Here is a 14,510-nt window from a genome sequence, read left to right on the forward strand (position 1 = left end):
AAACCCCTAAGGAATGATTTTATGTGAGGATGCCTGGTTATTCTGTAGCCTGCAACTCGTGGCACTATTGTGGCTATTGAAGCTAGCTGCCTTTTTAAGGTGGCGATGGCTAACCCGATCCTGTGTCCTTCCTGTAAGAAGGAAAGGATGCCAAATGTTCGTGGTTTGAGTGGGTTGATGTTTTTGCGTCTGCACCATCTGGTGAATGCTTTCCATGTTGAGTTATAGATTCTCTGTGTTGAAGGTCTGTGAGCGGCCTGGATGGTATTAATTATATCCTCTGTGTATCCTAATCTATGCAACCTGTCCCTTTCAATTCCCATACGGTCATTTTGTACCATCCTGGATCTGGATGACAAACTGGGCCCTGAGTTAGAAGGTCTGGTCTGGTTGGTAGCTTCCAGATGTTGTTGTTTGACATCTGAATTAAGGTGGAAAACCATGGACGTCTGGGCCAGTACGGTGCCACTAACAATACATGTGCCTTCAGCGCCCTTATCCTCCTTAGTACTCTTGGTATGAGTGGAAGGGGTGGAAATGCATATAGCATCCCCTTGGGCCAGGGAGCTGTTAGAGCGTCCGTTTGTTCCGCTCCTATCTGTATGTACCTGGAGTAGTAACGGGGAAGTTGATGATTCGTAGTGTTCGCAAATAGGTCCACTACTGGTGTTCCGAATTTTTGTGTGATGCAGTGGAAGATGTCTGGATGAAGAGACCATTCTGCCTCGCTGATCGTCTCCCTGCTGAGCCAATCTGCCTGTACATTGATTGTTCCTTTTATGTGTTCTGCGCGTAGTGACGCTAGATTGGACTCTGCCCACCTGAGTATCGGAAGTACTTCCCTGTGTAGTGCTAGCGATCTGGACCCCCCTTGTTTGTTTAAGTGTGCCTTTGCGGCCACATTGTCTGTCCTGATCAATATGTCTTTCCCTTGTATTTGTTGCTTGAAGCTGTGTAAGGCCTTGTAAATCGCTCTGATCTCCAGAGCGTTTATATGGAGTTTCTGTTCCTGTGGGGTCCATGTTCCTTGGGCTATGTGATTGTGAAGAGTCGCTCCCCATCCAGTTGTGCACGCATCCGTGTATATCTGATGAGGAATTGGATAAATAAACCGAAGGCCCTTTGACAGATTGTTTGGGTCCGACCACCATTGCAAGCTGTTTTTGGCATCCTTGGTAAGCAGGATGTTGAAGTCCCTTTTCTTTTGTATGTCTCTTTGATACGGCCTGAGGAGCCGTTGTAGAGGTCTGGCATGCAATCTTGCCCATTGGATGGTGGGTATGCATGCTACCATGTGTCCCTGCAATTTGGCAAGGGACATGAGTTTGGACGATCTGGCGGCATATGTCTTTCTGGCTAGTGCAGAAATGAGAACGATTTTTTCTCTTGTGAGAAATAGTTTGTTTTGTTGTGTGTCTATTTCTACTCCTAAGTGTGTCAGTCTTTGAGATGGAGTTACCTTGCTCTTTCTGTAATTTATCAGGAATCCGTGTGATGACAGATTTTCTATTACCAGTTTTGTGTGTTGTATGCTTTGCTGTCGTGAGTCTGCACAAATCAATATGTCGTCTAAGTAGGGGTGTATTCTTATGCCCTGTTTGCGCAGTTCCGCCACTAGAGCCACTAGGACTTTGGTGAATACCCTTGGAGCAGATGTTAATCCGAAGGGGAGAGCCCTGAATTGGTAATGAATTCCTTGATAAAGGAATCTTAGAAAGCGACGGTGTTGAGGGTGTATGAGAATATGTAAGTATGCCTCTGTGAGGTCTATGGAGGTTAGAAAATCCATAGGTTGTAATGCCTCGGTTACTGTTTTTAATGTCTCCATCCGGAAACGCCTCAAAGGGATGAATCTGTTCAGAAACTTCAAATCTAGGATGGCTCTCCATCCTCCATCTCTCTTGGGAACTGTGAAGAATACTGAATAGATTCCCGATGAGCATTCCGATGGAGGCACTGTCTCTATGGCCTTGATATCTATCAAGTGTTGTATAGCTTCTAGTGTTCTCTGAAGTTTGTCCTTGTTCCTGGAGACTGGTGAAATTACTAGTCTGTTTGATGGAATGTGAGCAAATTCTATTTGTATCCCTGAGTAATTATGTTCATGACCCAATGGTCTGGATGGGAGGATGACCATTGTGGTTGAAAATGATTTAGCCTTCCTCCCACCGGCTGTAGTGTGGCGTCACTGTTTAGTTTGGCGACTGGGCTTACTCCCTTTGTCGCTCTGATAGGGTGTGAACTTTGAACCTCTATTAAACCTTCCTCCTCTCCGAAAGGAGCTACGGTTCTGGTTCCATTGTCCACGGCGTTGGTCAGATCTGAACCTTTGAAGTGTGTGGTAAGAGCGAAATGTCTGGTTTTTGTATTCCTTTTGAAGGGTTTTTGGTAATGCCTTCTTCTTATCCTTAGTTTCGACTAAAATGGGATCTAGTTTGTCTCCGAACAGCCTTTTTCCCTGGTAAGGGAAACCCATTAAAACCGATTTTGATCGGTGGGTCGCTTGCCATGGGCGGAGCCAAAGCGCCCTTCTAGCTGCCGCTGTGGTGGCCATGGCCCTAGCTGCGTAGGTCATAGTGTCTAGTGTTGAGTCGGCCAGAAAGGAAACTGCCCTTAATAGTCTAGACACGCCCTCTGTGGCCTGCTTCTCCTCTTGGGGAACGAGCTGTAACAATTTTCTGGCCCAAATTATTGCTGCTCTAGAGACCAATGCCGATGTCACTGATGCCTTAATAGCTAATGCAGATGCTTCGTGTGACTTTTTGCATGCTAGTTCTGCCTTTCTGTCAGCAGGGTCCCTAATCAGTGTCTGATCTTCCTCAGCTACTAGGTCTGCTGTGTGAAGTGCAGTGACTGGTGCTTCCACTGGGGGGACCTTCAGTATGTCCGATGTGGCTTGATCTACGTTGTAGAACTTTCTAGATGTTATAGGCCACTGCTTTGAAGTCATTGGTTTTTCCCATTCTGACTTCATGAGGGACAGGAAGTAGTCTGGTACCGGTATCACTCTGTCAGGAGTGTCATGCATGTGAAAGAACTCTTTGGTTCCTTTTTTACTCTGAAAAATCTGAGTGTCAGTGTCATCTGAAAGATCAAGTGCAGCTAGTGTCTTTGATAATAATAGAGGAAATTCCTCTGCACAAAAAACCCTTGATTGTTTAGGGTGCTCAATTATATCTTCCCCATCGGAACTGAATTCACCTTCTTCCCTTTCACTATCATTGCCACCTGAATAAATAGATTGATCTCCTTCATCCCCTTGCATGGCCTGATGCATAGAGCCGTCTTTAGGGGTAGTTTTGGTGGGCCATTTTCCCTCCCCTTGTGGAAAACCAGAAACATTGTCTGTTGTGGGTTGGTTCAGGGGGGGGGGCATGCTGAAATAGCCTTGGGCTTGCACACCCTGAGCTGGGTAACTTTGCATAGCAATGGGTTGTACTGCTCTTAAGCCTTCAGTGAAGGCGTCTTTAATCAGGGAAGTGAGCTCTGCCTTTAAGAAGGCTAGACCTTCGTGTTGCAGAGGGGGGGGGATCCTACCGGTAGATGGAGTCTCCGCTGCCGTTTGTCGTCCTTGAATTACAGGCGAGCCGCCTAAGGACGTACTGGCATGAGGCAAAGGCGAGCCGCCAGCCTCCTGGTCCCGTTCCCTGGAAAGTTGCAGGGAGTGGGCGTCGGGTGCCAGAGGGGGCTGCTGCTCCGCGTCCGAAGCTTGTGTTCCGGAAGGTAAAGGCGAGCCGCCAAATTCCTGGCCCCGCACCCGAAGGGATGTGGAGGAGGAAGCGGACGATGCCGCTGAACTCCTCGCGCCGCCCGCCGCTGTAATCTTTCCTGCGCGGGCTGTTTCGATGAGGCGTTTGGCGCGCTTGTTACCGGTCGAGCCGACCTTTTTGCGCTTGCCACTGCTGCCGCCTGCATCGCTTTTTCTTTTTGCTTTTGCCTTCAAGTCAATTTGCTGACTTGTGGAAGGCTGGATTACCTCGGATGGATGAGGTGTAGCCTTGAGGAGACTAGGATCCTTATCGGCTGTGGCGATGTAATTATCTCCCTGCCGATCCGCCATTTTGTTTTGGCGGGAAGGGATCTCTGTTCTTTTAAAAATTATTTTCTATGTCCTTACAAAGGAATAGGAAAGATTAGGATATAAGATAATAGTATAAGTAGAATTAGAATTAGATATAGTCAGTGGAAATAGAGTAAGGCTCGATAATTCTATCCTTAATAGCAGAGAGCTGCAAAGGCTGCTCTCCCGATCAAGGCAGGAAATAGAACTGGCAATAGGGGGCGTTTACCCTGAGAAGCCAGGAAAAAATTTAAATATTAAATCCTGCCTCCCGAACTAAGAGGAAAAGGAAACACCCATCATAAAGATGCCCTGAAGAGAGAAGGGGCAGAAATCATTGTTCCCCCTCAGGCAGGTTCCATTTCAGCTTGGAACCTGACAGCCAGCGTGGTGTGGTGGTTAAGAGCGGTGGTTTGGAGCGGTGGAGAACCGGGTTTGATTCCCCACTCCTCCACATGAGCGGCGGAGGCTAATCTGGTGAACTGGATTTGTTTCCCCACTCCTACACTCAAAGCCAGCTGGGTGACCTTGGGCTAGTCACAGCTCTGTTAGAACTCTCTCAGCCCCACCTACCTCACAGCCCCACCTACCTCACCTACCTCTGTTGTGGGGAGGGGAAGGGAAGGTGATTGTAAGCCGGTTTGATTCTTCCCTAAGTGGTTGAGAAAGTCGGCATATAAAAACCAGCCCCCCTCCCCCTCCCTAAAGTGAGCAAGAGAGGCTCAAGTTGGTCTTTGCTAGATCAGTTTCGTCTTGCCTCTGAACTCTCCATTTGGGTTTTTCAGCAGCAATAACCTTGCAGAGGAAGTTCGTCTCCTCTCCCCTCTCAACCTATATCACTTCAGCCGCAGTTCTGCTGCTGACAAAGTATCAGGCCAAAGCAGGGAGCAGTTGGGGTAGGAAGAAGCAAAAGCATGGCCTTGCGTGGCCATCCAAACAAATTCAGCTGCTGAGTTTTAAAAATTACATTGAAGAATATCATAATGTGCATTTCGAACAGGTTATTTCCAAAAGAATTGGATCATCTTCACTGCTAGGTACAATTATTCTAATTAAAAACAGATACTAATCATCTGGCAATTTTTCACACTTGAAGAAAGGCAATAGGTACTTACTGAAAAAGGTTTGGCAGCACCCTTTTCATCTTTGCTGGAAATTATCTTGGCATTTTTTCTGGTCTCTCGCAAACGCTCAATTGATGGAGGCTTTATAAATATGACATATGGTTTAAACTCTGATGTCCTTAAATGCTTCACTGTCTGGAGAAGAAAACGCCAAGTTATCAGCAGCTTGTTTTAAAATTTACTTACCTTTGAAGATGACAAGTCATTTGGCACTGTAGTTCTCTAGTTCTCTCACTCCCCCATCTTCCAAAGCTACTGATACTATGTATTATTTATACAAGACCTGAATTGTGGAAAATAATTTACGACCCTTCATTCAGAAACATCATCCACAATATTTCCTTGTATATAAGTCATTTTGTCTATGTATTTTAATTCTGTTAGGAATTGGAGTGAATGAAAGCCCAGTTCTGAAGAGGCAGCTAAGAGAACTAAAGTCAAATTCAGCAAAAATAAACATAGTTAGCACAGTTAGCGTGTGAAACAGCTAATCTTTCAGTACTCATGTCTGTACACTCTCTATGAATCGTTCAATCCCAGTGGTAGCTGACAGGAGGACATCCCCGTCCTTTCTCCACATACTCGCTTGTTAAAGGAACCCACACAACCAGGCACCCCAACATTCAGCTCTGGCACTTGCAAGGGGCAACCTCTGGCACATGGGTGCAAGGTCTTTTGTTTGCTATAATGCTGCAGGAGTCTCGGTCTCAGACATTTCCTGAAGTTCTAATGCTTACAGCTTTAGCCTTGTACTCACTCATAAGGGTATCTGTGCAACTGATATCCATGAAATAAAAATATCCTCAATGCCATTGTCAGATGGCACTCTACCACTCATTTAGGTTTTCAAACATAGGAAAGCTTTGTGATCCATTGATCCTTTATTCAGACTAGACTACTATTGAGTGACTTAATGATAAATGATTCTTCATAGTCAGTGAATTCAAAAAAGTATTTTGAAGCAAACTGAAAACCAAGTAAATGAAGCACAGTATTTCCCCCCACCATTTTAGCATGCAATGCAAATCAAATCAATGCAAAATAAGGGTGCCAACAGAAAAGGCAAAAACCTTACTGTATACTTACATGAGGCTGGACATCCAACAAACAGACTTTATTTTTAGCCAGAACAGATCGAACAGAGTCAACGCTGGTACCATAGTAATTGTTCTTATATTCCCCATATTCAATAAATCTGTAGAAAATATTTTTCAGTAAATCTGACGGAAAGATGACTCCCTTTTCAATTAAGGAGCTCAAAACAATACATATATGGTTGGCATGAATTAATTCATGAATAGAGACATTTGTCTTCTGCATGTTATTTTGTTCTGCTATTTCAAAAATTATAAAGTCTGCTGTCATTATATTAAAAGAAGGTCAAGGGGCCACCCAATTACTAGTGCTTTCCATCATCCTTGCCTAAATCAATGCAAAAGAAGAGCTGAAAAGCTAACCAGCAGCAACTACTGCAAATTGACAGCATATGCGGAATCGAATTTTTTTTGTTTCTACTAGGATATGTTTTGTCATAATAATGATTTCATGATAACAAATTATATTCTATAGAAGCATATGTATTGTTTGCCAAAGCACATACCAGTATACTTCTGTGAGTAAAATTACTTTGGATATCAATACTTTAGCTTGATATTGGACTAGACAGTGTGAACTTAATAGCCCTGATCCAGGGAGGCCCTACATGCACACATGTGCGCACACACACAACTAACCATCCAGCCTGGAATTGCTATCATTTGTTCACTCAACTTTAACGGAAATCTTGAAATTGCCAACAAGCTGGTACATTTCAGTGTTTCCCTTGATGCCTGTCACCTTTTCCAGATTTGCTTTATGTGTTTGTGTGAGGCTTTTTTAAAGATCAACATGACATTCCCGAACCACTGTTAATTATCAGTTCTCGTTTTGTGGTGGGGAGATGGATTGTATTTTTGCTTTGCAGCCAGAGCTACCTGGTTTAAAGTGCTAAAAACACGTGGCTGATGAGTAGCTCCAAAATGACGTTTCCAGTTTTGGTGATTGGGGAACAAATTGGCAGATGGCATTCAATGCAAGTATGTATCGAATGATGCATGTTAGGTCCATAAAACCCCAGTTTTACATATACCCTGATGAGGTCTGAACTAGTGGTCACAAACCAAGAAAAAGGCCCTTTATTAATTGTTGTGGTAGACAGCTCACTGAAAACATTGACTCAGTGTGTAGAAGGGATTAAAAGGAAAAAAGCAAACTCCATGGTAGTGATAACCAGGAAACAGACTGAGAACAGAACTGCCAGTACAGTAATAAACAAATCCCTGATGTGACCAGATTTTGAATACTGTGTACAGTTCTTGTCACAGGTCAAAAAATAGTACTGAAGATCTGGAAAGGGGGCAGAAAAGGGCAACAGAAATGGTTATCGGGTTGGACCACCTGACCTGTGAAGCACAGTTAAAGCATTGGAGGCTTTCTTTTTTAGAAAACAGGCAACTGTGTGCTAACATGATGTCTACAAAACTGTTACACATGGCATAGAGAAAATGGACAGACTCTTTTCTCCCTCTAATACTACAACTCAAGGACAGCAGATTCAAGACAGAAAAAAGTGGTGTTGGCTGTTGGCTTAGGTCAGGGGTCGGCAAACTCATTAGTCAAAAGAGCCAAATATCAACAGTACAACGATTGAGATTTCTTTTGAGAGCCAAATTTCTTAAACTTAAACTATATAGGTAGGTACACTGTTTATTAACTTAATAAACTTTAATTAAAGTTTTAAGTCTTAATTAAACTATAGGTACACAGAATAAAACTTGATATCATACTTAATAGTGATCTTATTTATTGATAAAAATTAAATTGTAAGTCCCTGCCATTTCCCCCTCCCTGTCTGGAGTCCTCGTCTGGAGGCCTGGTCTACCGCCATAAAAGCCTATTGGTAGACCTGGCCTCCGGCTGAGTCCCATTGGGAGGCCAGGCCTACCCATTGGCTTTCTTGGCAGTAGACCTGGCCTCTGGAGGCCCATAGAAGCCAATTGGTAGACCTGGCCTCTGAAGGGGGACTTTTTCCCCTCCTCAGAGTCCAGGTCTACCGCCAAGAAAGCCAGTGGGTAGACATGGCCTCCCAATGGGACTCAGCCTGAGGCCAGGTCTACCAAAGGAAGCCTGCCCCCCCAACAGCTGTTAGGCGGGCAGGGGGGGCAAGAACCGCCGAGCCGCCCGCCCAACAATCGCGCGGCTAGAGGAGAGGGGAGGCTTTAGCTTCCCAACCATTGAGGGCAAGGGAAAGGGGGACCTGGGCATTCTCCATGGCGGTGGGTGGGGGAGAGACAGCGCGCCTGCTCGCCTGCTCTCTCTCTCTCTCTCTCTCTCTCTCTCTCTCTCTCAGGCACGCCGGCTCCGCAGCCCGTCTGCCGGCGCGAGCAGGCGCGAGAGCAGGGGCTCCGAACCAAGTTCGGAGAGCCGCACTCAATGGGCCAAAGAGCCGCATGCGGCTCTGGAGCCGCAGTTTGCAGACCCCTGGCTTAGGTGGACTTAAAAGAGGACTGGACTGCTTTATGGAAGATAGGTTCATTGTGGGCTGTTACCCATGATAGCCGAACAAGCTCTGGATTCACAGTCCTCTGATTATCAAATGCCATGAAGTGGTCAGCAGGTGAGGACTGTTGCCAGCAAGGGCTTTCTTGCAGCATTGGACAAACTGAAAATAGGATGCTGGGCTGGATAGCCCATTAGTCTGACCCAGCACGTCTACTCTTATGTAATTGTTACAGTGACCTTACAGTCATTTAAAAAAGCCGTGCCTTAGGCAGCTATGAAATAAAACACAGCTCCTGACCTCTTTCCTCTCAGACCAGGAACCAATTATTAGCAATGAATTTCTTTCCTTTATCCCTTAGAAGCTCTTTGATCCATTGATCTTGGGCAGCATAGTTTTAAATCTATGAATTTCTGAACAGGAAGTACTTAGACTGTAAAAACAGGAAGAAAAGGAAAGGGAGGAAGAAGCAGAACCTATGCTGAATGAGAATTATTTTTGATTATAGGCTTTACAGGATTTATATGGTGAATATAGCTATATTAAGGGTTGTGGGGAATCCCAGCTTCAACCCATGCAGTCAATTGCAGCAAACAAATGACTGAACTGTGCAAAAGTATGGTAATGGCCACACACAGAGAATTAAAGACCTCATTCTCACTATAAAACATAGCTTCCTATACAAGCTTCTTTTAACATCCCCCTCCCATTTCAGAACCAGCATAGGACAGCTGCTTTTTTTATATCCCATTACCAGTCTTCCTATATGATCTACGGATTGGAAATATTAATGCTGAGCATAACAGCGATTAATTATTTGCAACTGCTGACTACTACTGGCAGTCCAAGTCCTGGCAGTGTAGCTCACATAAGCACACAAATAACAGGCAGGGTGCTGCGAAGTCCGCAGGCAGGAATTTAAGCACAACAGCACTCAGCTTGCTGGCCTCCAAGAAGCCAAATGAAGTTAGCTCTAATTTCTTTGAGTATTTAGATGTGGAACATTCCTCCAATTACCAGACTGATGTCTAGCCACAAAAACGACAAAATGTTGTTATTGTAGTTCTTGCTCAGTTGTTTCCCACTTACTTGTTATTCTGCACGTCTGTCTCAAACAAGTGCTTGGAAATAAAAGTGTACTCAACGCCGTCACTTTCTTGGCTCCTCCGCGCTCTTGTGGTGTCTGGTTTTGATACAGAATTAAAAACCAGTTTACAAAAGGGGAAAAACAAACAAGAAGACCCCGTACCATTTGGTGCTGATCACCACCACACTGTCATAATGCAAGTGGATGCTAATCAGCCTTCAAGATGTTCATACACAACCCTCCATGCACACACTGGAAGTCAGAAGTAGATGTTACGCTTGTCTACTTTCTACACCTTATACATGCCCCTCACAACCACAAAAAATGATCCTGTGGTTATCTAAATGAGAGTTCTACAATATTCCTAGTATCACAGTTCCTTTGTCTAGCACAAAGATGTCCAACAGGTAGCTTGTGAGTTATCCGGAGCTCACCGGTTGCTGCAGAGTAGCTCATGCAGTTGCTAGAAGACCCCAAGGGAGACCCTGGAAAGTTATGGTCTAGGTTTTTTAAAAACAACAACATTTATTTATAGGATTTTTCTCTGTGCTGCTTGACTGATAGCCTCATTTCTGGTGCTCTTCCTAGTCCATGCTCTTTCTAGGACCGAAGAAAACTCAGTAACATGCTGGGGTGGGGAAGTGGCGCAGGATCTTTTCATTACTCAGCAATAACTCAGTAACAAAAAGTATGGGGATTCCTGCTCTAATGGCTTCAAATACCCAAGGAGTGGGAGTATACAAACCCACTCAATGAACATGTCTCTCTCTTAAAGTTGAAGATTTATAGTCTATGATTTCTTCTATTTTCACATTTATGTTTAGAGCAATTAGATTATGTTTAGTTATTGAATACAGAACGTAAATTACTATGTGAAAAACAACATGTTGTCAAGATTTTATGTTAAAGAACAAACTACATCCTTGTCTCTTTTAAATATAGTTATACAATGTTCCTTAGAACATGTTACCACACACATTCCTCCAAATGGTTTATTCATGATATTTTGTACGACATGATAAAAGCATTTCAAACTTTAAAAAATTTATTGGAAGTCCAGTGCACTAATTCTTCCCATCCCCAAAATATCCTTATTTCAGTAACGCAGAAAATTTTTGATCTCTCATAATAGAGACTGGCACATACCCTATCACTCTGCTCAGCAGTCCTTCCTTCGGCCTAAGGAGTCTTTCTCCAATGCGTGGCTCTTCTGTCAAAAGGAAGAGCCTATTCAGTGGGAGGGAGGCTTCAAATAGGGCTGAGCAGAGTGCTGGGATACCTGCCATGGTTTATTTTAGAAATAAAATGTTAAATCATACGTTGTAGCACACCGTCTGCTGCCTTTTCTGATTTAAAGAAGTTGTAAGCTGTATAAAAACTTGCTACTTGTCATACACCTAAAACTGTGAGTACATAATGACTCTATTGATCAGATTTGAGGAAGCCAACAGGTACTTTCTCACAACGGCACCTGGCTATTATCTGTTCAGGAGAATGCACTATTACACTTTATCTTGTCTTGCCCATTAAAACTTAGATGTACTGATTTCCACCACCCCCACATCAAAGCTGGCCTCCCTACCCCCTTCTTATACTGTTAACAACTAAAATTTAGGGGCCCCTGACTGGCTTCCCCAGGTACACAATGGCCCTATGACAAATGTTGTGTGCCACTCGTTTTAGCTATAAACTGTTTTAGCTTTAAATTTAGCTATGATTAGTTTGTAATTGTTTTATAGTGTTTTATATCTTTTTGATTATGGTATCATGGTTTTACGCTGTTAAATATTGATGTTAGCTGCCCTGAGCCTGGCCTTTGGCCGAGGATTAAGGGTGGGATATAAATAAAAAATAAACATATTTTTAAAAGGTGCCACTAAACAAAATTGAAATGCCTCTCCATGGATTGAAGTGAAAACAGGCAAAGATGCCATTCATGGTAATCTCTCATTCATCTGTCTCTGAACACCATAGTAGGAATAAGTTGCTTATTTTGTGAGTTATCCCACTGTATCAATAAGATTTATTGACTGCTACCACAATGCCTACCAATCGCTGTTGGAAGTGTTTCCAAGGTTTGACTCTAGTATGTACAAAAATTAGATGCAACCCTACAAATCCCATTCTGTACCTTGGAATGGTTTTTCTTCTGCAAAGTAAAGAGCAGGCAACCGTGTAGCACTAGAAAGGTAGATGAGTGCATGCCTATTTCGGAACAAGGCCAAAGACTCTCCTGCTCCCGCCTGAGAGGAGTACAAACTTCAGCTGCCTTTGGCACTTGCGGCCCAGGTTGAACAGCTGTGCTCTACCATGCTGGTTGAGTACATTTCTCCATTTCCCATCTCTCATTCAGATTTTAAATGAGAACTGAGTGTTCTAAAATATTTGGCAACTTACAGCAGCAGTATCAACCTTATGCTAAGAAAAATACTCCAAAGAAAAACACAGCCAATTTAAATTTTTAATCAAGGAGGAGAGCGTACTCTTAAAAAGTAACTTAATATGGATGTGCATATCCAAGCTTAAATGTACTGACCTTACGCCTACTTAAGAAAAATTCGACTGATACATTAAGGATTTACAAAATAGATTTTCACTTACGTGGCACAGTTACGCCATAATGCTGGGTATCACTGATCAACAATTTCCGTTTAAGTTCATTCAGTCCTACACCCACAGGACCTGGAAGTTTAAACACATTTTAATCAAATATCCTTCTTTGATTACCAACACCACCACATACTATGTTCAAATGAGAAACCTGAGAGGCTATTCCAGAGACATAACACCGAAAAAACATTTGGAATGGAACAACTCCAACATCAGTAGTATTCACTATAGGAGTAAGAGATTGCCAAAGGCTTGAATTCACGTGACTTGCGGGATTCACAGACTCTGGCTCTAACGCTATCTGTGAAATGAAAACCCTGTTGCCTTTTTTGTCAAAAGAAAAAAAAAAGCCTGACAAACATGCAGAGATGACCCAGGTAAAAAAAAGAAAATATGGACAGAACAAGATTAAGCAAGATTCTCTAAAGAATCAGGAGTATCTTCTAGTACATTTAGTTTGTCCGTTCTTTGTGCTACAACTTGCAATTTCATGTGATTTCACCCGGCTTTCTTAGAAAGATGTTCAGCATTCTGCCATAAAAAGATAGTGCATTCATCAGCTGTTGGGGTTATGACACACTATCATATCTGTATTCTGCCCATCCTCCAAGAATCGTAGGACAGCATACATAGTTTCTCTCTCCTCCGTTATATCTTCACAACAACCCTGCAAGGTAGATTAAGCGCAGAGAGACTGATTGACCAAAGGTCAATTACCAGGATGTGGTGATGGCTGCCAACTTGGAAGGCTTTAAGAGGGAAGAGGACATGTCCATGGAGGAGAGGGCTATTCATGGTTACTAGTAAAAATGGATACTAGTCATGATGCATACCTATTCTCTCTAGGAGCATGCCTATTGTATTAGGTGCTTTGGGACACAGGCAGGATAATGCTGCTGCAGTTGTCTTGTTTGCGGGCTTCCTAGAGGCACCTGGTTGGCCACCGTGTGAACAGACTGCTGGACTTTCTTATGTTCTTATGTCACCGACAGCTAAGATATCTTACAGTAGACCCCCTCATTCACAGATTTACAGGGCAGCTAATGCTCATGCCTCCCCAACCCCTACTGTCAACAGCTCCTCTTCTTTCACTGCCAACATTGCTACTTCCCTCTCCCACAAGCAGCAGTCTCCATTCACTTTGCTCACCAGACAATTCTCCTCCTCTCGCCCAATGGGAAGGCAGCAGCTATGACTCCTGTGCCTCTCCCCGCCCAAGCCTTGGGCTCAAAGAAGCAAGCAAGCATAGGATGAAAGAATGGAAAGAGAGCAATAGGGAAGAAGAGGAACAGCCTAGTAGAGCTTGAGGGGCATTAATTGGCAAGTAGGCTGCCCCTGCATGGGCATGAGCAGCGTCCAGCCAATGATGATGAATCCCTGAAACGAGCACTTATTTCAGCTTTAAAGTCAGATGTTGTATAAAAACGTGTTACTTACCTTATCCATTTAAAAATAAAAAGTTACACACTTATTAAGTGTAACAATTAATCTTTGTACCATTTGTGGATCACTGTGAGGTATGCTGCTAGTAAGTACTAAGGCCAAGCAAAGAATTCAAGCCCTTGACAGTAATAAATATTCAGCACTGACTGGTAACACCCCCCTTGTGTGCCATAAGGCATACTAATGAAGGCCAAATACTTTTCACTATTCCCAAATTAGAGCTTCTTTAGACAAGGTAAACTGTTGCTGCATTTATACTTTGCTTTACAGGAAAAAACGGCATGTGAACTTAAAACGTCACGCTAATCTGATATTAACTTATTGCTGAGGATTAATGTCTAAAATGTAAAAGTGGTATCCATCGGCGCGGTCACACCATAAAAATGATACACTGCTCAACCATTACCATCAGATGTTTCCACTGGAAATTGTCTGTAACTCATGTTTAAATATAGCTAGGAGTACTTCTTCACTTACATTTGTCCGTTATCTACTAGGCAGCAAACATTTAAGTTAAACTGAACTACCTCTCTCTCAGGAATATCTAATAGTTATTGGAGAAAATTTACTATACAACTAAAAGCAACTTTCCAGCAGCAACAGAAGGAAGACATCCTGCTACAGAAGGGCTACTGGAACTCTGCACAT

The 14,510-nt window shown here is 43.3% G+C and overlaps 1 protein-coding gene across 2 annotated transcripts in view; it reads right to left on the minus strand.

Annotated features, from left to right (window-relative positions):
- Positions 1 to 14,510, minus strand: part of MPP7 (MAGUK p55 scaffold protein 7) — a 97,260-nt gene that overhangs the window by 3,501 nt on the left and 79,249 nt on the right. For both annotated transcript variants that reach the window (XM_056857979.1, XM_056857978.1), the window contains exons 12-15: positions 12,411 to 12,491; positions 9,812 to 9,905; positions 6,271 to 6,379; positions 5,176 to 5,319 (exon numbers count right to left, since the gene is read on the minus strand). In XM_056857979.1, the coding sequence (XP_056713957.1) occupies positions 5,176 to 5,319; positions 6,271 to 6,379; positions 9,812 to 9,905; positions 12,411 to 12,491 (428 nt within the window). The remainder of the gene's footprint in view (positions 1 to 5,175; positions 5,320 to 6,270; positions 6,380 to 9,811; positions 9,906 to 12,410; positions 12,492 to 14,510) is intronic.

This window comes from Euleptes europaea, chromosome 11, assembly GCF_029931775.1.
Source record: "Euleptes europaea isolate rEulEur1 chromosome 11, rEulEur1.hap1, whole genome shotgun sequence".
NCBI lineage: Eukaryota > Metazoa > Chordata > Lepidosauria > Squamata > Sphaerodactylidae > Euleptes > Euleptes europaea.